Source organism: Pan troglodytes, chromosome 13, assembly GCF_028858775.2.
Source record: "Pan troglodytes isolate AG18354 chromosome 13, NHGRI_mPanTro3-v2.0_pri, whole genome shotgun sequence".
Lineage (NCBI taxonomy): Eukaryota > Metazoa > Chordata > Mammalia > Primates > Hominidae > Pan > Pan troglodytes.
The window spans coordinates 98640639-98668021 of NC_072411.2; the positions used below are offsets into that span (position 1 = coordinate 98640639).

At 39.0% G+C, this 27383-nt stretch overlaps 1 protein-coding gene across 9 annotated transcripts in view; it reads left to right on the forward strand.

Moving 5' to 3' along the window:
- Positions 1-364: 364 nt before the first annotated feature.
- The window catches only part of CCDC150 (coiled-coil domain containing 150), a 93091-nt gene continuing 66072 nt past the window's right edge, over positions 365-27383 (forward strand). For 8 of the 9 annotated variants that reach the window (XM_054679177.2, XM_016950256.3, XM_063790637.1 and 5 more), the window contains exons 1-6: positions 365-630; positions 7208-7371; positions 17518-17738; positions 17843-18021; positions 19678-19746; positions 26490-26606. In XM_054679177.2, the coding sequence (XP_054535152.1) occupies positions 619-630; positions 7208-7371; positions 17518-17738; positions 17843-18021; positions 19678-19746; positions 26490-26606 (762 nt within the window). In that variant the 5' untranslated portion in view covers positions 365-618. Of the gene's footprint in view, positions 631-7207; positions 7372-17517; positions 17739-17842; positions 18022-19677; positions 19747-26489; positions 26607-27383 lie in introns of those variants that run through there. The other variant, XM_063790638.1, reaches the window with a different exon arrangement.

Here is a 27383-nt window from a genome sequence, read left to right on the forward strand (position 1 = left end):
TTTTTCGTTTCATAGCTACTTACACTCAGATTTACAAATACCTATTAACTTGTAGACAGGGCAAGAAATAATTTATGCTGAAGAGACGAAAGACCTGAAAACAGATTTCTGTGTTTTACTCTCCATGTGGCCATCATGGACGAGGACGAAGAGGGACTTGATTTTTCCTTTAACGAGAAGAATGTTTAAGCTCTGAATTTTTAACCAATTTTTATGCTCGTTACTCTGCTGTAGGGTATGTATTTACCAAGATTAGCAGAACACCGCGAGTTCACCAGGCGGAGACAAGTCACTGTGAAGTGGGCAGCACAGGACCTCCCGGAGGGCAGGGGCCTGAAACTACATATCCCGGCGTGCCCCGCTCGCGAGCACAGTGGAGCCTGCAGCCATTCGGTTCACGGCGCTACGCGTTCCCTGAGCGCCGCCGGATGCTGGCCTGGGTCCCGCCCAGGGCGGAGGGCCCTCCTGGGCCGGGAAAACTACAGTTCCCGACATGCCCTGCCACGGGTGCGCCTGCGTACCGGAGCTACTGCGCGGGGGAGCGGGTTGGTTTAAAATGCTGTGTTAGTTCCATGGAAACCCGCTCGCCTGCTGCAGTACGGAGCCTCAGGCGGACAGATGGACTGTAAGGTGAGGCTGCCGGGCCCCGGGCTGCTGAGCGGTGGTCGGAGGCTCGCGAGGCGTCGGCTCAGATAAGGACAGTCACCACTCCCTGGCGCCCTCTCCCTGTCCTGACGGAGTCCAGTCTCACTCCCTGGACCTCAGGGCCCTGATTTAAGGCGCTTTGGCGTTGGCTGCCGGTGAAAGCCATTTAGGAGCGAAGTTTGCATTGGCCTGGCTCCAGCTGAGGGATGGGAGATAGCCACCGAAGCCTCCAGATAAGCCCAATAACACCTTTATTTATGTGTTAAGTTGGAGTTTAATAGGTTCCTGGGAAGGCTATTTCGGCGTTAATGTTTGATTTTTGCCACCAGTTAATCCTCCCTGGCTTGCTTACCAGAATATAGGTGTCAGGAATTTGCACTTGGTCTTTACGGTTTCCGCAGTACCTGGCGCTCTTGCTAGAACGGAATAGACATTCGTTAAATTCCTGTCGAAGTATTCTCCTGTTTATTTACCACCTATAATTTCCCAGGCACTGTACTAGGCTCTAAAGATAGAAAAATGTCTATTTTTAACCCCACTTTAGAGAAGTTCGTATTAGTCCGTTTAAATGCCCCCCCACCTCCACATGCTTCTAATTTGTTAATCTTGGCGTGCTCAGGACTAGGTCCTTTAATCCTTTGTGTTCTCTGTTATCCCGCCTTATGGTTTTCTTGAGCTCTTCAGAAATTAGTCTCCAGTCCACACCTCACCCCCAAACTTCAGATCCACAAATTCAATAATGTATTTGGTATCTTTCATGTTTTAAATTTGACATTTTAAAAACTACTCTTTATCTTTTCCACAAAACGGATTCTTCCTTTATAAGTTTGCATTGTCTCAGTGATAGCACCATCCAGGCCAAAAACCCTGTAGTAATCTTGGCTTCTTCCTTTCCCTCATATCTCATATCTAATGCATCAGCAAAAGCTATCTTTCAAGTATATCTAACCACTAACCACTTCTTACAGTAGGAATACCGCTGCTGTCACCTTGGTTCTGGCCAGCAGCATCTCTACTTCTGCTTTTGTTCTTCCACCATTTGGAGTGGGAGGGAGTCAAAATGATCCAGTTAAAAGGAAAGTTGGATAGCATTCCTCAGCTATAGACCTCCAGTGACTCTCAGAATCATTGACGGCAAAAGCCAGACTTCTACAATGGCCTTCAAGGCTCTGTGTATTCTGTTTTTTGTTTTTTTTGTTTTTTGTTTTTTTGAAACGGAGTCTCGCTCTGTCGCCCAGGCTGGAGTGCAGCAGTCTCAGCTCACTGCAAGCTCCGCCTCCTGGGTTCACACCATTCTCCTGCCTCAGCCATCCGAGTAGCTGAAACTACAGGAGCACGCCACCACGCCCGGCTAATTTTTTATTTATTTATTTATTTGTATTTTTAGTAGAGACGGGGTTTCGCCGTGTTAGCCAGGATGGTCTCGATCTCCTGACCTCTTGATCTGCCCGCCTCGGCCTCCCAAAGTGCTGGGATTACAGGCGTGAGCCACCGCGCCCAGCGGTATTCTGGTTTTATTATTACCGTCTGACCTCATCTCTCAATGTTCTCTGTGTTACTCCTTCCTCTCCAGCCAAACCCACCTCTTTATTATGTGTGGACTCATCAGACCTTCTAACTTCAGGCCTTTGCACTTGCTGTTTCCGTCTTCTGGGCCTTTCTGCCCTCTGATATCTATATAACAGGTCTTGGCTCAAATGTTATGAAGCCTTCTTTGACCACCCTGTTTAAAATGAAAATCTGCCCTGTAGCCTCCATACCATGTTCTTTCCTATTTCATTTTCCTCCTTTGCACTTATCACCAATAAACAAACTATGTATTTTACTTAGTGTCTGTCTTCTTCAGCTGGAATATAAGCTCCACGAAGGCAGGGAGTTTTGTTCGTACTGCTCTACCCAACCCCTGCCCCCCGCCCCATTGCCTATAACAGTGTGTGGCTCGTGGTAAATGTTCAGGAAATATTTGTTAGATGTGTGAGTGAATGAAGACAGTGTTACCATATTATTTTCTAGTGGTTGTGATAAACAACATTGACTCCCTGGACTGTTATTTTGGAACCAACAGCATGTACTTGTATATGCTTTTGCCAGTGTACACCTATTGCCAGGTGTAGGAATGGAGCCTGTGTCCGCAGAAGCATGTGTTCTCTTTTCAAAGTCATCTGGTTTTTACTAGTATATTACTTGTGACATTGGTCTTTTTCTTGCCATGCTTTCCATAAGGTTACCTGCCTAGAAGCTCTTTGGAAATATTCTCCCTAAACATTAAGACAGAATTCTATTAGTTTGATAATGATATATGCATAGAAATTAGTTATGAATGAACTTTTTTAAAAATAAAAGTTTATATCTCAGTATTTTTATTATTGTTACTATCAAGCGTTAGGACTTAGGTTCAAGGCAGCAATCAATATTTGCTCCTTTTCAAACACAACAAAGCACAGATATGTTAAAGCTGTTGTCTCTTTGCTAGAATGTCAGCCATTAGAGGTAGATTGTTTTCATGTAAGACTGTGCTTCTTAGACTATGAGCCATAGAACTATGACTTATGAGGATCTGCCAAGTGGCCATTGGAGAGTGTGCGTGTATTTATGTATGTAGGGGTGTGGGTGGCATTTCTGCTACCCCTGCTTTGGGCCTACCAGATGGGGAGGACAGGCAAGGGTATGAGCAACTGCAGTGAAAATGAGAATCTCTAACTTTAAGCCCCAACTTGGTAGATTAATTTACTGGATTGAAAGTTCTTATCTCATACTTTAACAGCCTCCCAGATACTCAGGGACTCTGCCTGGTGGCTTTAAGGCTGTCCTCTTGCTACTCAGCCATTACCGCCCCCTCCCTTGCTTCCAAGGACTCTCCTGACCTTGGCATTGTTTGGTTTTTGTTTTTGTTTTCCCATGGTGGGAAGTGGAGGTGGTGGTTGGGAGGGAAGGTTTTTAACTAACCCTGAGACTTGTTTTCATTTTTTATTTTTTTTTAGAGACAAGGTCTTGCTTTGTCACCCAGGCTGGGGTGCAGTGGCACAATCATAGCTCACTGCAGCCTCTACCTCCTGGGCTCAAGTGATCCTCCTGCGTCAGCCTCCCAAGTAGCTAGGGCTACAGGCACAGGCCACCATGCCCAGCTCATTTTTAAAAATTTTAGGAAGAGAATAGGGTCCTGCCATGTGGGCCAGGCTGGTCTGGAACTCCTGGCCTCAAGTGATCCTCCCACATAGGCCTTTCAAAAATGCTGGGACTACAGGCATGAGCCACTGTGCCTGGCCATGAGATCTGTTTTTAGTAAATCCCCAAAGGCTAGATTGGCTTATTTAATTTTTGTATCAGCAACTTTGATGACCTGAACAGGATTCTCAGCGATTGACTAAGAGGATATTTTAAGGACAACACCATGTATTTCACTCAAAAGCTTTGTCCCCTGCCAACCATCAATCAGTGTCCGAGTCACCTCAATCTCGCCTTCTTAGGGTGAATTTTCTATAAACCTCCTTCCCCTCAGAGGCTGGACCAAGTTGGTTCCTCCTTTTTGAAAGTATATTTTCTCTATGGAAGCCTGAGAAGCTTCAGTGTAGAGCAGGGTCGGGTGGCACTCAGTGTGGATGCAAACCAAATTCCTACCGCGACATGTTGGACCTTCTTTTTTTTAAAACAAATTAAGCAATTTAAATGATTTGCTGTTTTGTTTTCGTGGCTGAATGTACACATGTCCTGGAGAGCCAATGTAAGCATTTAATACAGATCATAGGTTCCTTAGGGAAATATCAACAAAACTAAACATTTGAACAATTACATGAAAAAATTTTAGTTGGGAATCTGCATCCTATTCAAAATATGTGGGGGAGCTTCTCCATTTCCATTTTTTTCCAAAGATAGACTTTTGCAATATGAGTATTAGTATTATGTGCTTGGCTTCTGATATAAATGAACATAGACAAGACTCTATATTATAACCAGCTACCTGGGTCTAATAAATTGCCACAGAAATTGTTCTCCCTTCCCCTCTCCAGCACTGCTTGTCATTTTTACTTCTTCCTTCTACTTGTTTTTCCACCAGCTAATGCCTGGGCCTACTATATGTAGAAGAAAGTGACTAAAACAAACAAAAAAAAGTTTTTTATCTCACATAAGCAGAGTTTGAAGATTACTGGTTTTGGCCAAGTGTCAACATAGTCTGAGGTTCTCTGTCTTTTCCTTGTGTTTATCAGACACTGGTGATCCTTGGCTCTTCGTTTATATTTGAGAGTGAGCTGCTGCATACCTGACTGATGGAATACTCTGGGAATTGTAAGGGGGTAGGAAAAGACAGGTGCCATCATTACTCTTTTTTTAATCTAGAAAAACAAAAGTCTGCCTAGGAGCCCTTTTGCAAACTTCTGCCCAAAGTCTCTTTGGCCAGAATATATCACATGAGTGTGCCTGCTGAGGCGAGGCTGGGGTCATGAGCTTTTCTGCTTCTTTTGGAGAGAGGACAAAGGAGCTGTGTCTGCGCACACCCTATTAGCCACCCTTTCCCTAGGTTTTCTCCCCATCTTTGGCATGATTTATCTCTAGGTCAGTAGCTGGACAGCAGGTGACAGAAAATAGAATGGAGGTGTTTCTCCATTGTTACCCCTCCATTTTTTCCCCACCCGGTGCTGTTGGTGGCTCCACCAACTGCAGCCCTGGTTTATGGCAGCTGATCCAGCCCGACGGGCTTACTCAGAGGCTTTCTTTTACTACTTGAGGAATACTATACTGGCTCATGTGGTAACATTACCAGGAGTCTCCACATCAGTTTTTTTTTTCCCAGAAATGTAGAGGAACCCCACTTCGAATATTTTGCGTGTCCAGAGACTGCATCAATATCTGCATGTCTTTGTCTTTCCTTCAGGAATGAACTGAAAAAAATGAAAGTTAATTAATAGAAGGGAGCTTCTTTCACCCCATGTCCTTAAGCTGACTTAACAGCAAATCTAAAGAATGCAAAAAGCTTGTGTCAAAAAATGTTTCACAGTAGGGCATGAAAGAAAAATTCTGGTCAGAAACACCATAGTAAGAGTGAAAAGAAAAATAGGCTGGGCGTGATGGCTCATGCCTGTAATGCCAGCACTTTGGGAGACTGAGGCTGGCAGATCACTTGAGGTCAGGAGTTTGAGACCAGCCTGGCCAACATGGTGAAACCCCGTCTCTACTAAAAATACAAAAAAAAAAAAAAATTAGCTGGGCATGGTGGCACATAACTGTAATCTCAGCTACCCGAGAGGCTGAGGTGGGAGGATTGCTTGAACTTAGGAGGTGGAGGTTGCAGTGAGCCAAGATCGCTCCATTTCAGTCCAGCTTAGGTGACAGAGCAAGACTCTGCCTCGAAAAAGAAAAAAATGGGCCATTTTCTGGAACCTGTGGGAAGAAGATACAAAGTGAATTGGAGAGCTATTTCAGGATGAAGAAACATCCTCAGCGGGTATAGCAAGCTCAGCCCCACCATGATTCTTGCTCCCTTAAATCCTGCCACCAGTCCTCCCACTTCATGAATTCTTGCCTTGGGTCCCAGGACCACCTTCAGCAACTTGAACATGAGGTGGACCCCCCCTTTCACTTCCAGGAAGGTAAGGGTCAGGGAAATACCTGATGACATAGGAAGTGGGTACAAAGGTGTATTCCTGATATCCCAAGTTGGACCCTTGTGAACACATTCCCATACGAACACTATCGCTAGAAATGGCTAAGGCTTACAGCATGATTAGTAGAGAAATGTCTGTAGAGAACGGAGTTGCAGGGCAATGTTTTTAAAGTTTTCACCAATTACCTTGTCATTGAACGTGATTCATTTACACGTTGTGACCACATATAAGCTAATTCTGCTTCTGTCACTAATATCTTGAAAGTATTCTCACTATTCTTATTTATTTTCATTGCATTTTGGGGGAGGAGTCTGTGGAAAGTTGATGTCAATAGCTGTAGAAAGGTCTTTGCTCTTGCTTGAAGTTAAGGTTGCATGTTATTTTTTAAAATGCTGCTTCAGTGCAGGATACATAGTTGGTAAGTCATTTATTTTATGACAACTGTGCAGAGGTCCAAGTATAGAATGTTTTTCAAGAAGGTTGAATGGTAATAATGTTATGCTGAAAATGGCTAGTAATAAAAGCCATTCCCTCAGCAAGTCATAGGTCCTTGTGTGTGACTAATAGTGGCAAATAGAATAGACTAAATTATGATGAAATAAAGTACTCAACAATCTTAATGGCTTACAACAACATAGGTTTATTGTATGTCATGACATCCACACTGTATATCATGAATGGGTTGTGGGTCTGTTTGATGTCATTGTCACCGTGGGATCCTAGTGCCTGGAGAAAGTCCTACCTGGGATGTTGCTCATCTCATAGGGGAGGGAAAAGAGAGAGATGGTGAAGAACAAGCTGGCTCTTATAACTTCCACCTACATTTAATTGGCCAAAGCAGAACACATCACCATTCCTGAGTTCAACAGGACAGTGATGCCTAATCCTGGCACAGGAATGGCAGTGACTATTTTTGAACAATAATAGGACCTACCACACTAAGATTGTGACTGTATTCTTAGGTACATATGGAAACTACAGTGTCCAGACCGGTCCTTTCTCCAACCCACATCAACGCTACAGCTTCTGAAACATTCACAGTACTTCAGCAAAGGATGAGAATAGTTGAGGAACAGACCAGTTCACTGAGAGATGACCTAATAATGTTGGATTTTGGTGAAAAAAGGTAACAAAAATGAACTACATCTCTGTAGGTTGAAGAATTTTGCTTCACTGCTTATTAAGTCACAGTAGTTTGGCAGATGAGATGGATATTTGCAAAAGAACTGAGAAATAATTTTCATTTGAGCATCACTTAGAAAACATTTGCAAAATGAAGAGTTGTCATTCTGTGATAGAGCTAGAGCTACTATCACTTTTTTCCTAAACAGATATTTAAAATGTGTTAATTAGGTATACAAACTTTGGTATTCTGTTCACTTGATTAAAAACAAACATGTAATTTTTCATGTAATAAAAAAAGATTTGTTCTCATTTTAAAATAAAAAGAGACATATTAAGGTTAAAAGCTAAAATGTTGCTTCATGCCATTAATTTGGTCATTTTCTTCTCCCATATTTATTATAAATTAAAAGGGGTTTTTGAAGTCTTTAAAAATTTTATAATTTAGAATGAGATACTAAAAAAAAATTTTTTTCCCCTAGTGCTTCTAGAGAAGTTATTAAAAGTTGGATTATCAATGGCCTGCAGAATCTGTGGGCTTAAGCAGCCAATTGAGAATTTACTGGTATGATTTTTTAAAAATTACATATATATTTCCTGAGTGTCTCTCAGAAAAGATATAAAATTAGTATAGTCGGTATAATACCCATGGAATAAATAACCCTTTAGCAGTTAAAGATTAAATTTGGTTCAAATGTTGAGCATGTTGGTAACACAATAGGAATATTTATTATGACTTTAAAAATTTTCTAAAAACATGAATATATTGCCTCCATGCTGACTTTAATAATTAGTTCACTATAATAGAATTAACATTTAACATTTTTATGCATATAAAATATGCATATAAACATATATGCATACATATTTTATATGCATGTATATATTATGTACCTAATTATCACACTTTAAATATTTAACATATTTTATCCCTTGTTTCTACATAACAAGAAAAGGTTTATGAAAAATCCATATTAAAATAAACAACAATTAAAAAGTCAGTGGTCCTCACTTATCACACATTGGCCTCATCTTTACCTAATAACAAGAAATATATTTAAAATTGGAGTGGTTAATAAATGCTTGTTAACTAGTCTATTCTTTTTTCTTTTTTTATATTTTATTTTTAATTGACAAATAATTGTATATATTTATGGGGTAAATGTGACGCTATGATGCATGCATACATTGTAGAATTATTGTATCAGGCTAATTAACATATCCGTCACCTCACATACTTATTTCCTTGTGGCAAAAAGATTTAAAATTAATCTTTTAAGAATTTTGAAATATACAATACGTTATTATTAATTATAGTCAAGGTACTTTGCAGTGGATCGCTAGAACTTATACCTCTTCTTAAACTGGAGCTTTGTACTCTGACGAACGATCTCTTCTTTCCCTGTCCACCTCCTCACCTTTACCCAGCCTTTGTTAACTACTGTTCTACATTCTACTTCTATGAGTTTGACTTTTTAAGATTTACATATAAGTGAAATCATGCATATTTGTTTTTCCATGCCTGGCTTATTTCCCTATTGATGGGCATTTAGGTTGTTTCTATATCTTGGCTATTGTGAATAGTGCTACAGTGAACACAGGAGTGCATATATCCCTTTAACATACTGATTTCAATTCCTTGGGATACGTACCCAGAAGTGGGATTGCTGGATCCTATGGCAGTTCTACTTTTAGTGTTTTGCGGAACCTCCATGCTGTTCTCCAAAATGGCTATACTAATTTGCATTCCCATCAACTATGTACAGGGGGTTCCCTTTTCTCAATACCCTTGCCAGCTTGTTATCTTTCATCTTTTTGATAGTAGCCGTTCTAACAGGTGTGAGGTTTTCTCACCGTGGTTTTAATTTGTATTTCCCTGATGATTTGTGATGTTGAGTATTTTTTTAATGTATCAAGTTGGCCATTTGTATGTCTTCATTTGAGGAATGTCTATTCCGGTTTTTGTCCATGTTTAAAAAATAAGGTTGTTTTCTTGTTATTGAGTAGTTTGAGTTTCTTGTATATTTTGAATATTAGTCCTTTATCAGATGTATGATTTGCAAATATCTTTTGCCAGTCTGTGAATTGTCTCTTCATTCTGTTGATTGTTTTGATTGCTGTGCAGAAGACTTTTAGTTTGATGCATTCCTATTTGTCTATTTTTGCTTTTGTTGCCTGTGCTTTGGGAGTCATATCCAAGAAATCATTGCTGAGACCAATGTCAAAGAGGTTTTCCCTCGTGTTTTCTTCTAGTAGTTTTAGTTTCAGGTCTTATGTTTTACATCTGTCTTTAATCCATTCTGAGTTGATTCTAGTATATGGGGTGAAATAAGGGCCCAATTTCATTCTTCTGTATGTGGATAGTCAGTTTTCCTAATACTTGGTTAAAGAGACTGTCCTTTCCCCATTGTGTATTCTTGGCACCTTTGTTGAAAATCAATTGACCATAAATGCATGGGTTTATTTCTGGGCTATCTATTCTATTTCATTGGACAATGTGTCTTTTTGTGCTGCTACTATGCTTTCTTTATTACTATAGCTTTGTAATATATTTGAAATTAGCTAATGCAATGCCTCCACCTTTGTTATTTTTGCTCAAGATTGATTTGGCTGTTTTGGGGGTCTTTTGTGGTTCCATATGAATTTTCAGGTTTTTCTGTTTCTATGAAGAATGACATTGGGATTTTAATAGGGATTGCCCTGAATCTGTAGATGGCTTTGGGTAGTATAGACATTTTAACAGTATTAATTCTTCTAATCCATAAACCTGGGATATCCTTCAGTTTACAGTCATGTGGCACATAAGGACATTTCAGTCAGTGACAGAGTGTATATTAGTGGTGGTCCCATAAGATTGTAATGGAGCTGAAAAATTCCTATCATCTGGTGATGTCATAGCTATGGTAATGTTGCAGTGCAAGGCATTACTTTTTCTATGTTTAGATATACAAATACCATTGTTTTACAGTTGCCCACAGTATGCAATATGGTAACATGGTATACCAGTTTATAGCCCAGGAGATATAGCCTAGGTACAGAGAGGGCTATACCATCTATGTTTGGTAAATATACTCTATGATGTTCGTACAGTGACAAAATCATCTAACAACACATATCTCAGAATGTATCCCTGTCATTACATAACTCATTACTGTATTTGTGTCATCCTCAATTTGTTTCATCAGCCTTTTAGAGTTTTTATTGTACAGATCTTTCACCTCCTTGGTTAAACTTATTCCTGAGTCCTTTTTTGGTGCTATTGTAAATGGGATTATTTTCTTAATTTCTTTTTCAGATAGTTCATTGTTAGTGAATAGAAATGCTACTGATTTTTGTATGTTGATTTTGTATCCTGCAACTTTACTGAATTCATTTATTGTAATCGTTTTTTGGTAGAGTCTTTAGGGTTTTCTGTATATAAGATTTTGTATGTCTTCAACAAAAAGAGACAATTTCCCTTCCTCCTTTCCTGTTTGGATTTCTTTTATTTCTTTTTCTTTTCTAATTGCTTTGGCTAGGACTTACAATAGTACATTGAATAGAATTGGTGAGAGTGGGCATCCTTATTTCAGTCCTGATCAGAAGCTTTCAGCTTCTCACCGTTGAGCATGATGTTAGCTGTAGGCTTATCATATATGGCGTTTATTATGTTGAGGTACGTTCCTTCTATACCTGATTTGTTGAGAGTTTTTATTATGAAACATTGTTGAATTTTGTTAAATGCTTTCTCTACATCTATTGAGATGATTATATAATTTTTATCCTTCATTCTGTTAATACAGTGGATCACATTTATTGATTTGTGCGTGTTGAACTGTTGTTGCATCTCAAGGATGAATCTCACTTGATCATGGTGAATGATCCTTTTACTGTACTGTGGAAGATGGTTTGCTAGTGTTTTGTTTGTTTGTTTTTTGTTTTGTTTGTTTTTGAGACTGAGTCTTGCTCTGTCACCCAGGTTGGAGTGCAGTGGCGTACTCTTGGCTCACTGCAGCCTCTGCCTCCCGGGTTCAAGCGATTCTCCTGCCTCAGCCTCCTGAGGATCTGGGATTACAGGCAAGTGCCACCACGCCTGGCTAATTTTTGTATTTTCAATAAAGACAGGGTTTCACCATGTTGGTCAGGCTGGTCTCAAACTCCTGGCCTTGTGATCTGCGTGCCTCGGCCTCCCAAAGTGCTGGGATTACAGGCGTGAGCCACCATACCAGCTGCTAGTGTTTTTATTGATAATTTTTGCATCTGTGTTCAGGAATATTGACCTGTAATTTTCTTTTCTTTTAGTGTGTTTGTCTGCCTTTAATTTCAGGGTAATGCTGGCCTTGTAAAACGAATTTGATGTATTCACTCCTCTTCAATTTTTGACAGTTTGAAAAGAATTGGTATTCTGCATTAAATGTTTGGTTGAAATTCACAGTGATGCCATCTGGTACTGGGTTTTTATTTGATAGGAGGAAACTTTTTATTTATTACTGATTCAATCTTCTTACTCTTTATTGGCCTATTCAGATTTTCAGTTTCTTCATTATTCAGTCTTGGTAGGTTACATATTTCTAGGAATTGGTCCATTTCTTCTAGGTTATCCAATGTGTTCTCATTTTGCTGTGTGGTTATTCTGAGGATTACAAAAAACACGGTAGGCTATTTTAAGGTGATAACAATTTAATTTTTACTGCATGGCTGAACTCCACACTTTCACTCTCCCTGCTCCCACTATTTATGTTCTTAATGTGATAAATTACATGTTTTTATAATGTGTATCCCTTAGCAAATTATTGTAGCTATAGTTGTTTTTATTAGTTTCGTCTTTTAACCTGTATACTAGAGATATAATTGATTAATAACCTGCTATTACAGCATTAGAGTGATTTGAATTTGACAGTACTTTTATTAGTGATTTTTATGCTTTCCGATATTTTCTTTTATTAATTAGTATCCTTTACCTTCAGCTTGAAGAACTTTCTTTAGTTTTTCTTGTAAGGTAGTGGCAATAAACTCCTTCACCTTTTGTTTGTCTGAGAAAGTCTTTATTGCCTCTTTGTTTTTGAAAGATAGCATTGCTGAGATAGTATTCTTGGTTGACAGTTTTATTTTTCTTTTGGGATTTTGACTATATATTCTACTTTCTTCTTGCCTACTAGGTTTCTGTTGAAAACTTCATCGATAGTCTAGTATGGGTTCTCTTGTATGTAACAAGCTACTTTTCCCTTGATGCTTTTAAAACTCTTTGTCTTTAACTTTTGACAATTTGATGATAATGTGTCTGTGTTAGTCCATTGTGCATTGCTATAAAGGAATACTTGAGACCGGGTAATTTATAAAGAAAAGAGATATATTTGGTTCATAGTTCTGCAGGCTGTAAAAACATGGTGCCAGCAACTACTCAACTTCTGTTGAGGCCTCAGGACGCTTACAATCATGGTGGAAGGCAAAGGGGGAGTAGGTGAGTCACATGGTGAGAGAGGGAGCAAGAGAGAGGAGGAGGTACCAGGCCCCTTTAAACAACCAATGTGAACTAACAGAGTGAGAACTCACTCATTACCATGGGGAGGGCACCAAGCCATTCATGAGGGATCTGCCCCTATGACCTAACAGCTCCCACCAGGCCTTACCTCCAACAATGGAGATCACATTTCAACATGAGATTTGGAGGGGACAAACATCCAAACTATATCATTCCACCCTTGGACCCCAAATCTTGTTCTTCTTGCACTGCAAAATATAATTATCACTTCTCAATAGTACACTAAAGGCTTATTCCAGCGTTAATTCAGAAGTCCCAAGTCTCAATTCCAAAGTCTCATCTGAGACTCAAGGCAAGTTCTTTCTACTTGTGAACCTGTAAGACAAAAAGAAAGTTATTTACTTCCAAGATACAATGTGGTACAAACATTGGGTAAATATTCCCATTCCTAAAGGAAGAAATTGGCTAAAAGAAAGGAGCAATGGGTCCCACACTTTAAAGCTCCAAAACAATCTTTGACTCTCTGTCCCATATCCTGGGCACACTGGTATGCCAGATGGGCCCCCAAGGGTTTGAACAGCTCTGTCCCTCTGGCTTTGCATGTTGCAGCCTCCATGGCTGCTCTCAAGGGCTGGAGTTGAGTGCCTGTGGCTTTTATAGGCTCAGGGTGAAAGCTGCCAGTGGCTGTGTCCTTCTGGGGTCTGGAGAGTGGGTTCATTCCCACAGCTCCCCTGAGCAGTGCCTCCAGGTGGACTGTTTGTGGGGGCTCCAGTCCCACATTTCCCTTCAGTGCTGCCCTAGCAGAAGCCTGTTGCAGGAGGAGAGCCTTTGCAGAGAGCTTCTGCATGGGTACCCAGGCTTTCTCATGCATCCTCTGAAATCCAGGTGGAAGCTGCCAGGCCTCCTTCATTCTTGCATTCTGCATGCCTGCAAGCTTAGCACCACATGGAAACTACAAAGGCTTATGGCCTATGTCCTCTGAAGCAGTGACCTGAGCTGTATCTGGGGCCCTTTGAGCCATGGTGAGAGCTAAAGCAGCCAGGATGTGGGGAGCATTCCTGAGGTGGTGCAGGGCGGTGACACCGAGTCCCCAAAACCATTCTTTCATCCTAGGCCTCTGGGCCTGTGATAAGAGGGGCTGCTTCAAATATTTCTGAAATGCCTTCAGAGCCTTTTTCCCATTGCGTTGGCTATTAGCATTTGGCTTCCTTTTAGTCATGCTAATCTCTCTAGCAAATGGTTGCTCCACAGGCCACTTGAATTCCTTTCCTGAAAATGTTCTTTCATTCTCTACCACATGGCTAGGCTGTCAATTTTCCAAATTTTTATACTGTACTTCTCTTTTCAATATACGTTTCAACCTTAAGTCATTTCTTTGCTCCTATATCTAATTGTAGACTGTTAAGAGCAGCTACATCACTTCTGGAACATTTTACTGCTTACAGATTTCTTCTGCTGGATACCCTAGGACATCACTCTTAAATCCAGATTTCCACAGATCCCTAAGGGCACGGACACAGTGCAGCCAAGTTCTTTGCTAGGGTGTCACATGGGTGACCTTTACTCTTATTTTCCAATAACTTCCTCATTTTCATCTGAGACCTCATCAGCCTGTCCTCTGTCTATATTTCTGTCATCTAAGACCTCATCAGTATGTCCTCTGTCTATATTTCTGTCGGCATTTTCATCACAAGCACTTAAGTCTCTAAGAAGTTCCACTTTCCCTCGTTTTCCTGTTTTCTTCTGAGCCCTCCAAACTCTTCCAATCTCTGCCCATTACCCAGTTCCAAAGCTGCTTTTACATTTTCAATTACCTTTTTAGCAATGCCTCACTCTTTGTTACCAACATTCTGTGTTGCTTATTTTGTGTTGCTTATAAGGGAATACTTGAGGCTGGGTAATTTATAAAGAAAAGACATATATTTGGCTCATAGTTTTCTGCAGGCTAAAAAGCATGGCACCAGCATCGGTTTACCTTCTGATGAGGGCCTCAGGAAGCTTACAATCCTGGTGGAAGGCAAAGGGGGAGCAGGTGAAGAAGAAGAAGTGAGAGAGGAAGTGAGAGAAAGAGGAGGAGATGCCAGGCTCCTTTAGATAGCCAGCTCTTGTGTGAACAAAAAGTGAGAACTCACTCATTGCCAAGACATTCATGAGTGAGCTGCCCCATGACCCAAACAGCTCCCACCAGGCCTTACCTCCAACAATGGGTATCACATTTCAACATGAGACTTGGAGGGAACAAACATCCACACTATGTAAGTGTCTAAGTATGGGACTATGGAACTCTTGAGTTCATCTTATTTGTTGTCCTTTGGGTTTCTTGGATCTGGATTTCTATGTCCTTCCCCAGGCTTGGGAAGTTTTTTTTTTATTATTATTTCTTCGAATATGTTTTCTGTTCCTTTCACTTTTCTTTCTGCAATTTTGATGATGGCATATTGTTCTGTTGATGGTATCTCATAAGTTCCATAAGCTATCTTCACTCCTTTTCATTTTTTTTTTCTTTCTGCTCCTCACATTGGATGATTTTCAGTTACCTGTCATCAGGTTTACTTATTCACTTCCACTTCATATAGTCTGCCATTGAACCCCTCTATTGAATTTTTTCATTTCTCTTATTGTATTCTTTGGCTATATGATTTGTTAGGTACTTTTTTATACTTTCTTACTCTCTTTTGTTGAAATTCTGTTTGTTCTTGCATTATTCTCCTGACCTTGGTGAGCATCTTTATGACCATTATTTTGAATTCCCTCTTGGAAAAACCACATATCTCCATTTCAGTAAGATCGGTTTCTTGAGATTTATCATATTCTTTTATTTGGAACATATTTTCCTATTTCTTCATTTTTCTTTTAACTCGCCGTGTTGGTTTCTGTACATTAAGACAGTAACCTCTCCCAGTCTTGTCAAACTGGCCCTCATGTAGGAGATCTTACCAGTTCGTACAGCCAGAAATTATAATGTATCTCTCAAATCTCTGTGTACAATCTGATATCTCTGTTTTTGGTGGCCCCAGAAGGTTAAGATGTGCCAAGTCTTGTTAGTACCATGAGAGCAGTAAGACAGAAGCCACGCTCTCTAGATGCAGCTGAAAATATTAGGGTGTTAGATGCATGTTCCAGTTCCTTCTATCCTCAGGGTGAAGCTGAGAGCAGGTATTTATCCCTTACTGCGCTAAAGCAGGCATTATTTATCTGCACTAAGGCAGGCATTTATCTCTCTCCACTCTAAGCCAGGGAGAAGCTCTGTGGCAAATACCTATACTACTGTCATTCAGACTACATCCTCTGAGGGTATGGCCACTGGGAGTGGGCCCGTTTTATATCTACCTCTTTGTTTTCTGTGGTCTAGAGAGACTTGGAAATGCAGAGCCAAATCAGCTCCCAGAGCTGAGTGGCTAAGGAGGTAGTCCTTATATGAGAGCTGTAGAAGTTATGTCACTAGATAAGTGGACAAACTACTTTTAGGAAGCTTCTGTAGACTTGGAGTTATCACTGGGGCAAGCTAGGGGAGAAGTCTTGGCAAGTACCAAGCTCTCATTTAGGCTGCCAGAGGTGTATTGTTTGGCTGCCCCATTAACTCCCTGATGCAAGTTAGTTAGAAGCCAGACCATCGAGTATTCACTGGAAGAATGTACAAAGAAATCCTTTTTAGTGAAAAATAGAACTGTGTGTTTCAGCACTTTCTCTGCACTGCTTCCAAGAGGTGTAGTCCCTGGAACTGCTTGCACTCCTGTTTAAAACCACCTCTTAGGATTGTGATCTGGGGAGATTCTCATATGAGACTCTTGTATTCCTAATCCTTTCTATTCCTAGAGCTAGGAGGTTTAAGATGCAGTCCCTCAAGTAGAAGTTATAAAAGTTGGGGTGCTTGATGCATGGAAAAACTTTTTCCAGGAGGAATTGGTAGACTGGAGTTATTGATGGAGTGAGCCAGGGGAATAGGCTTGGGGGCTGCCAAGCTCCCGTTCAGGCTGCCAAAGGTTATGTTTGTCAGCCCAGTTAATTCCCTGATGCAGGCTTGTATGAAGCTCAACTGGTAACAGCAGCAGTTGACAGAGTACATTGGCAACCCCTTCCAGGCAGAAACTGGGAGCTTTGAGTTGTAGGCCCTTCTCTACCCTGATCCTGGGGTATGAAGCCTCTGTAAGTGCTTACACACCCATATATAATCACCTCTTTGTTCTGTGGTCTGGGGAGACTTGTGTATGCCTCTAATCCCTTCTGCTTCTAGAGGCAGGTGAATTAAAAGCCACACTGTGGGGAATCTTAGAGTTAGGGTGGTAAATATGAGGTCCAAACCCTTCTCTCCTCAGGGAGAGGATAGGTGTTGGGGATACCTTCTTAATTGGATGGCACAGTGCCTGGGGTGGGGTTTGGACCTGAGTGTGCCTCAGCTTTTCCTACCTAGTCAATGTGGATATTTTCTCAGTTGCCGGATACAGAAAAGTCTCTCAACTTGTTTCTGACTTTCTCTCAGAGGGAATTGATCTGTGTGTCAATTAATCAATTCTCAGAGGGAATTGATTAGTGTGTCCCTATGTGGAGGGAGAGTCAGAAGCCTGCCATGTTGGTGATGTCATTCTCCAATTATTATTCTTATTGGAAATGTTACATTGACTCAGTTTTTGGGATTACCATAGTAGAAATTGCATTGCATAATATTGTTATATTGGGATCTTTGTCCAGAGGCTATTTGGAAGCTCCAAACTGTTTAGAAGACCTGGACAGCCAGAAAGTCATTAGTCCTATCCAAAATGAAGCAATTTGTGCAGGAAAAACAGATATTTTATGGAAGAACTGTGAGTTTCTGGTAAATCGAATGTGCCGTCTTGAAAGCCTCATGCAGTCCTTGAAGATGAACATCTTTCGGCTGCAAACTGAAAAGGATTTGAATCCTCAGAAAACAGGTATAGAGATAAGAATCATCAGAAATGTGGTCCTGTATAGGTGCTTGATTTTCTTTACTGACCTTCTTTCTGCTGCTTGATGCCCCTCCTGTGCGGTCTGGTAGCTTTTCTGAAAGATCGACTGAATGCAATACAGGAAGAGCATTCTAAGGACCTGAAGCTGTTGCATCTCGAAGTTATGAATTTGCGCCAGCGACTGAGAGCTATAAAAGAGGAAGAAGACAAGGCACAAGATGAGGTGCAAAGGTTGACTGCCACTCTGGAGATTGCCTCGCAAACAAAGGTTTGAGTCTAAGAGTTCTGAAGTATAAACACACTGTTATGTGTTAGCTGGAGGAGGTAACAGACCTATGACGTGACTTTTAAAAATAGGTGATGTTGATATGGGGATTCTTGGCATTTGACATTTGGCATGTTGATTTGAGGATTCTTGGCCTATGACATTTGCACTGATAACCTAAACCACTGTGTGCTATCTGTGATTGATTATTTGTACAACCCTTACCCCATACAAGTGATGGTGTGGGTTCAGAGGTATGAGATAGAGCCTGTGCTCTTCAGGAACTCATATGCTAGTTGGGAGAACAAGCTACAGCATGAGAAATTAAATAAGGAAAAAATAAGAGTATAGGAAATGTTACAGAATAGGATAGGACAAAAAGTGAATATTGCCGAGTAAGGGCTTTGTGTTCAGACATGTTTGAGAGGGTGAGGATGCTCTATCTAGAATAGATTAGGCAGGCTTCAGGGAAGGGATAGGACCTTTAGAAGCAAAGTGTAGGGGTGAAGACATTTCAAAGAGCACACGCAGAGGCAGCAAAGAATAAGGACTACTTGGAAAAGAAACTAACAATGTTGTTCTCCCTTCATGGTCTAGGCAATGTAATGGATGTTCAATGTGTTATTTTGTTTAATCTTTGCAAAATCTTGTGAAGTAGGATATTATTATCCCCATTTTTTAACAATGATAGTACTGGGTCCCTGGGATAAATCAGTTGTCCAAGATCAGACATACCTGTTGTCTTGTTGTTACCCAGGTTTGAACCTGGATCTTTCTACTCGGTACAGCTAGGAGAAATATATAAACTAGCCTTACAAGAGTGAGGATTTGTTTGTGGGAAATAAGTTGGATATTAGCTAGCAATGACATTATAGAGTATCTGAAAATCAGAAATAATTAGTAGTTGGGGTTGATCCTGTGGGGAGCGATTGAGATTTTTGATATGGAAGTGACATAATGAAAACGGGAAAACAAATTTAGCAGTATTATAGGGTATTGAAAATAGGGAGAGAAATTAGAGGCAGGGAAACCAATTAGGAATCCATTGCATTATTTGAGGCATGAGCCAAATTAGGTCTGATCTAGGGTTGTGGCATTTTGAAAGGAAAGAGGAATGTTCTGAAAAAAAAAGATATGCTCGAATATGGTACTGGGAGGGACTGAAGGCAGTAAAGAAGGCAAAGATGGCTCTGAGGTTTTACATCTGAGATTGTGGTGCCATTTATCTTAATAAGAAAGAGAATAAGTAGGGAAAGCTGTGTTTTTCATCCTCAACTTGTAAGCACGAATAATATTTGAAGCTGGAAAAATAGAGTTCTTTAAAAAATTAAGAATATACCGTGTAAGTAAAATGTCTGTCAATTACCAGATTGACCTCTAATTATTGAATTTTATATAGGAGGTGGGTGCGATTAATCACTGTTTATGGTATAAAAGAGGAAATTATAGAAATCATGTATCAAAGTAATAAAATAACTTTCCTGTTAAGTAACTCCTGGTAATAATTACTTCAGACTTATAACAAGGAGTATTTATAACCATATTAAAAATAGCATTTATAGGTTGCCAGAAAAAAACCTGATTTGATCTGATATACCTATAGACAATTTCTTCCTGTCATTTCAGATTATTTAGAATCTTTTCTCCTTCTACTTTTAGAAGAATGCAGCCATTATTGAAGAGGAACTGAAGACCACAAAACGTAAAATGAACCTTAAAATTCAAGAGGTAAGACCAAAAGATGGAGGGTGGAGGAGGTGTTGGAATTGCAGAGGGGAAATCAAGAAAGCAGAAAGAGAGAATGAAAAGAAACCTTTGAAGAAGAAAATATGTGACTATGTAGTAGGAAGACTTTAAAAATATGCCACATTGAATTCAAGTGAAAGTGCCTGCCCTTACATGACATTAAGACTTCCTTTTACCTCAATACTGGCATAAAACTAGAAATAAAAAATAAATGCTTTGTGAACCAGGAAGGAATAGTTACCACTCGTGGCTGCCCGTACACCATAGTTAAGTGGATACTTTCTTGCAAAGTCCTTTTAATCTAAAGTTGTATTTAAAATAAAAAGCTATTAATAAGTCTGTTCATCTAATTTTACCTTAAACTTTCATTTCAGCTTGTTTTAGTAGATAGCAGATTGGGAAATATGAAGTAGGTGGCTGCTAAAAGCTGTTGGACTAAAAATTTGCAGCTGAAAACAGTGGAAGAATCAGTAGAATTACTAACTCAATATACTCTGGCAGTGGCCTGAAACCTCAATATTCCCTGACATAATAGTATTAATAATTGATGTTAGTTCAAATCTAATGGGTCAAATTATATTTAAAAGATTCTGTTAATACAAAATAGAGAAGTAGACATACTTTTTAGGAAAATTCTCATGCAAAACTATTTTTAAGGTTATAAATTTTAGTGCTTAGGTGGTAAGCATAGGTATTTGGAAAATTGTCTTATATTGAGTACTTTATTTGCCAGTAATTACTGATAAAAGCTTGATGCTCATAGTTAGAATGTATTCAGTTTATTTCTAAGATATTGTACTAGACTATTTTTAGGGCAGTTTTAGGTTTACAGAAAAATTATGCAGAAAACACAGAGTCCTGTATACGCCTCTCTCCACTCCTGCAGTTTCACTGTTATTAATATCTTGCATTAGTATGGTACTTTTGTAACTTTTGATGAGCCAATATTGAGCCATCATTTAGTGAAATATGTTAAGATTCACTATTCATCATGCTGTAAAGTGCTATGGGTTTGACAAATGCATAATGCCATGTATTTATCATTACAGGATCACACTGAATAGTTGCCCTGCCCTAAAAATGCCCTGTGTTCCACCTACCCATCCCTCCTCATGTCTTCCCCTGAGCCCCTGACAACCACTGATCTTTTTATTGTCTCTCTAGTTCTGTTATTGTTGGAATCATAGAGTATGTATGTAGTCTTTTTTGTACTGGCTTCTTTTATGCATATGCGCTTAAAGTTCCTTCATGTTTTCTCATGGCTCAGTAACTCATTTCTTTATATAGCTGAACAATATTCTATTGTATGTACCACAATTTGTTTATCCATTCACCTATTGAAGGACATATTGGTTGCTTCCAATTTTTGGCAATTATGAATAAAGCTGCTATAAACATTGTGTGCAGGTTCTTACGTAGACATACGTTTCCAACTCATTTGGGTAAATGTAATACCTAGGAGTGCAATTGCTGGTTCATCTGGCAAGCCTATGTTTAGCTTTGTATGAAGCTGCCAACCTGTCTTGCAGAATGACTGTATCGTTTGCATGCCCATCAGCAAGGAATAAGAGTTATGGTTGCTGCATATCCTCACCAGCATTTGGTCTTGTCAGTGTTTTGAATTTTTGCCATTCCAATGGGTATGTAGTGGCATCCTGTTTTGATTTGCAATCCCTAATGATATAATGACACTGAGAATCTTCTCATGTGTTTATTTGCCATCTGTATATCTCCTTTGGTGAGTTATCTGTTAGACTTTTACCCCATTTTGTAACTGGGTTATTTCTTATTGTTATGTTTTAAGACTTCTTTGTATATTTTGGATACCAGTCCTTTATCAAAGATCTGTTATGCAATTATTTTCCCCTGGTCTATAGCTTATCTTTTTATGCTCTTAGCTGTCTTTCACAGAGAAGGAACTTTTAATGAAGTCCAATATATCAATTTTTTTCTTTCATGGATTGTACTATTAGAATTGTATCTAAAAAGTCGACAAACCCAAGTCACTAAGATTTTCTCTTGTATCATCTTCTAAGAGATTTTATAGGTTTTCATTTTACATTTAGGTCTTTGATCTATTTTGAGCTAATTTTCATGAAAGGTATGAGATCTGTATCTAGATGAATTTCTTCTTGGCATGTGGATGTCCAGTGTTTCCAGCACCATTTGTTGAAAAGACAATCCTTTATCCTTTGGATTGCCATTTAACATTATTTTTTACTGTGGAAGTCTTATTCTTAATTCTTGGTTCTATGATAAAGTCTTGAATTTTGATTAAGCTCTGTCAAAGACTTGCAGAAGTACTATGCTAGTCAAACATGGGCATTCTGAGGGTATGTGAAATAGAAAGGGTGTATTAGTTTGCTGGGCTGCCATAACAAAATCCTGAAGACTTGGTGGTATAAACAGAAATTTATTTGTTGAAGTTCTGGAGGCTTGAAGTCCAAGATCAAGTTGTTAGCAGATTTGGTTTCTTCTGAGGCCTTTCTCCTTGGCTTGCAGGTGTCCGCCTTCTAACTGGGTCCTCACATGCTCTTTTATTTGTGTGTACCCATCCCTGGTGTCTCTGTGTGTCCAAATCTCTTCTAATCAGGATATGGTCAGATTGCATTAGGGTCCACCCCAATGGCTTCATTTTAATTTAATCACCTGTTGAAAGGCCCTGTCTCCAAATAGAGTCTCATTGTGAGGTAGCAGATGTTGGGCTTCAACATAAGAATTTTGGAAGACACAATTCAGCCTATGACAGAGGGTTATATACAGATAGAAGAAGTGTGGTATTTATCTTCCTAAGAGATAATAAATATATATAAAATAGATACAAAATCTGGATGTGATAAACATTAAATGGATTAACTTATTGCCCTTAATAGTACTTCAGAAACAAATACTTCATTAGTAAAGGATTCTCTTTGTAATGTACTTTTGTATGGCACATTGTAGGTATATCACGTATAAAAGAGGAAAATGTCTCTTTTTAAAAGTGGCTGTTCTTTAAAAAGGTGGCCAGCTGAATGCTTTCAAGCCTACATAATGGGGGTGATTTAAACAATTTAAAAGAGTGAAATATTTAATTCTGAATGAACTAGAGATTGAATCACATTTGACAGTAATGCAACTAAAATTTAAATGAGTTGATGTCCTGGGTATTTTGAAACTTTCAAGGAATAAATTATATCTTGAACAAATTATAGTACCTAATTTGATATAAAGTTTAGGAAAGTATATTAAGCTACTCTATATGATAAAGTAATTATAATCTGATACTAAAATCTGAAAAAATATAACCACAAATAAAATGGCTCATTCTTACATAAGATTGTAATATTTAACTTATCATTGGATAAGTAAGCAATTTCTAAGCTTAAAAAGAATAAAATTATAAAATGGTCAATAGATTTGACCACATAAGAATATATAAAAAGCAAAACTAATAAAGCAGCAGTCCCTAACCTTTTTGGCACTAGGGACCAGTTTCTTGGAAGACAGTTTTTCCATGGGATTGTGGGGATTGAGGGGAATGGTTTTGGGATGAAACTGTTCCACCTCAAATCATCAGGCATTAGTTAGATTCTCATAAGAAGTGCACAACCTAGATCCCTTGCATGCACAGTTCACAATAGGGTTCACAGTCCTATGAGAATCTAATGCTGCCACTAATCTGACAGGAGGCGGAGCCCAGGTGGTAGGGCTGGTTCACCCACTGCCCGCCTGCTGCTGGGTGGCCTGGTTCCTAACAAGCCATGGAGTAGTACCAGTCTGTGGCCCCAGGGGTTGGCGACCCCTGTAATAAGGTATTATAACACAAATAGGCAAAGTGTTAATAGTTTTCCCTTTTAAACAATTTAACAGCCTGGGCAACATGGCAAAACCCCATTTCTGGAAAAAAAAAAAAAAAAAAAAAAGAAAAAAGAAAAAAAGCCAGGCACAGTGGTGTACACCTGTGGTCCCAGCTACTTAGGAGGCTGAGGTGGGAGGATCACTTGAGCCTGGGAGGTCGAGGCTGCAGCGATCATGCCACTGCACTCCAGCGTGGGCCACAGAGTGAGATCCTGTCTCCAAAACCCACCCCACAAAAACTTAAAACTGCCAAGCATGGTGGCTCATACCTGTAATCTCAGCACTTTAGAAGGCTGAGGCAGGAGGATTGCCTGAGCCCAGGAGTTTGAGACCAGCCTTGGTAACAAAGTGAGACCCTGGCTCAACAACAAATTTTTTAAATTAGCTGGGCATGGTGGCACATTCCTTTAGTACCAGGTACTCAGGAGGCTGAGGCGGGAGGATCACTTGAGTTGGGGGAGGTCAAGACTGCAGTGAGCCATGGTTGCACCATTGCACTCAGCCTGGCTGACACAGTGAGACCCAGTCTCAAAAACAAAAACAAAAACAGTAAAATTGTCTAAAAGTGCCCAAAAAACAATGGACAAAGGATAAGTATGACAGTTTATTACATAAATATATATAAAGAGTTGATAACTATATTAGAAGATATTTAATCTCACAGTAACCAAAGAAATCCAAAATTATTAAGATGTTAGTTTTCATTTATTGGATCAGAAGAGATTTAAGAAAATTTTAATACATAGTACTGATGAGATTTATTCAAATACTATTGATAAGAAGGTAATAATTGGAAAATTATGAAGGTAATAATTGAAAAAAGATTCTTATAGGAATTTATCTTAATGAAATAATCAGAAATGTAAGGAAAGATCTACTCACAAGTATGTTCAGGAGAGCAGTATTTACAGTAGTGAAAAATTGGAAAAACCCTCATGTCAAATATCAAGGATATGATTTAAAAAGTTATAGAGCATTTCCAAAATGAGCAATCTTGTAACAGTCATATCCCAACACATTTTTTTACCTCTTTTAACCTTTAAAAAATGTTTTAAAAATTATAAAATATATTATCCATAGAGAAAAAAATGTGTACAATTTAGAAAACAGGTATAGTATACTCTTAATGTCATCTACACTGGGGTTTTAAAATAGGATTTCTTTCAGTTTCACATCACTTCTTAAAAGGAATAGCGTTCTCTGCGATTCCCATTTCAATTGGAAAGAATCTCTTTACCTAATAATAAAAGACACTCTTTACCTAATAATAAAAGAGACTCTTATTAATGGAAAGGATCTCTTTACCTAATAATAAAAGAGACTCTTAACCTTCTTTATATTTTATGTGATTCTTTTTATAGTCACTTATTGACAGAAATAAGGTCAGTGTGCCTCCAAAACAGGGAAGAAAAAAAAAAAGTGTGTTTTTCTACTCTCACATACCTCGCAGCAGAACACTTCTGACACCCGAAGACACACCAAGAAATTCTGTTCTTCAGTGGACACCAGTTGAGTGTCCTGTAATTCAATTCAGTCCTGACACTGACACTATCTACCTGAAGACAGGTGAGGACTCAGTCTCACAAGATTGCCCCCCACTTTAGATGCCAATTGCAAGCCCCAAGTTGTCCTTCTGACTGACTTGCAAAAAATCGATGTTCCCATGATGCCCCTCTGCAAGTTGAAATAATTTGCTGGAACAGCTCAGAGAATTCAGAGAAACGCTTCACTTGCATTTACCCATTTGTTATAGAGGATATTACAAAAGATACAGTTGAGCAGCCAGATGGAAGCGATGCATAGAGCAAGGCATGTGGGAAGGGACGCAGGCCCTTTCTGGGGCTCACCACCTTCCAAGCACCTCCATGTGTTCAGCTGTCCAGAAGCACTCTGAACCCAGTTCTTTTGAATTTTTATGGCGGCCTCATTACATAGGCATGATTGATTAAATCATTGGCCATTGATGATCAACTTACCTTTCAGCCCTTCTCCCCTCGTTAGAGGTTGAGAGGAGGGGCTAGAAGTCCCAGTCCTCTAGTCATGCCTTGATCTTTCTGGGGACCAGCCCCCATCCACAGCTACCTACCTTCCCCCACCCCCAGCCAATCAGTCATTAGCACGCAAAAGACACTCTTATGAGGTGATTCCAAGTTTTTTATGAGCTGTGTGCCAGGAACGAGGGTCAGAAATGAAATACATATTTCTTATTATATCACAATAGCACAGTACCCAAATTCTTTGAGTGTCGGTTTGGTCTGCTACTTAATGGTTACTTCATTATTTGTTTAGACCTCTAAATTCCAAAATAGAATGAAAACAGTTTTCAGAGCGATGTGTATAATACTGCAGGATAAAAAATATGTAGATAAATCAAAATACAGGAAAATAAGAGTTGAAAATAAAGTCAGAAAATATAGAAATACAGAAAATACACACTAAGGTAAGATACTAGTGTTTTTCAAACTTTTTTTGACAATCCATTGTTGGACATATATTTTACACTGCAACACACATACATATACACAAACATTTCCCAAAGCAACACTTACCCTTACTACTTGCATGCACTCTGATATTTTCTTTCTACTCTTTTATTTTTTCCTTTTTCTGAGTGCTTCCTTAAATTTACTAATGGATTTTGACCTCCAGTTTAGAAAACAGACCTAAATTATAGGAGGATGGGTGCAATACGTTTGATCTACATTCCTTAGGAGGTAATCCTAGGCAATCTAGGGAGAAACAAAAGCATGTTTCTGAGTAGTCATAAATGAATTAAGACTGTTTGGGGGTGAGATGGCAAGTCTGATAAACTTCTCAGGTAACTTTGATCTTTGTTAAACTAGTATGATCAATTGGTCTTGCCTAACTGCGGTGTTGCTTTGTAGCTAAGGAGACAACTGGCTCAGGAGAAGTACCTTAGGGAATCTTTAGAGAAATCAGCATCAGCCATGCTCCTCAAAATACAAGAAATGGGATCAACAGTGGAGGTAGAACGAAAACAGGTAGAAAGATTTCTTCTCCTTATGTGGTTTGGGAAATGAAACCAAACAAAAACTGATATTTTACCTATAAACTTAAAATTTTACTAATTGCCTCTAGATTTATTAAAATATTTACTTTTTGTTAGCAATATGTTAACAATCTTACTACAGTTTTTTTTAAGTTAGTGCAAAATAAGAAAGACCCTAATGTCATTATTCAACACTCTTAATTTATGAATCAGAGAGCTAAGGACTAGAGAGGTTAATTTACCTCAGGCTTTATAGAGGTGAACTCTTAGCTCCTAAGAGAAAGATAAAGTATTTTTCCCTTATACCATACAATCTCTGCTATAGACATTGATTTTGGAAGGCATTGCCCTGGTCTCATGCTGTATATGTCTGACATGGATAGAAAATAAAGTCTAAAGCGATCTAACACTGGAAGCATATCAATAAGTAAAACAATCAGGACTATATTTACACTGCTGTTTTCAATTATCATTTTTTATTTTAACATGATATTTTGCCTTCATATTTGTTATTTGAAGTACCTACAAATAATTTAGAATACTTTAAATTCTAACCAAGTCAGTTCATATTTTCATATTTTAATATAATTGGATGACATAATCTTTATTATTTTAACCAATGGAAAAAGTTTCCCTTCATAACTGAATTATAACAAGGATTCTACTTTAGGAATTGCAAATGATCCTTTGTTGCTGTAACTTGCAATGCCAATATGGTAGCCATTAGCCACATATGGCTATTCAAATTAGTTAAATAAAAGATTTATTT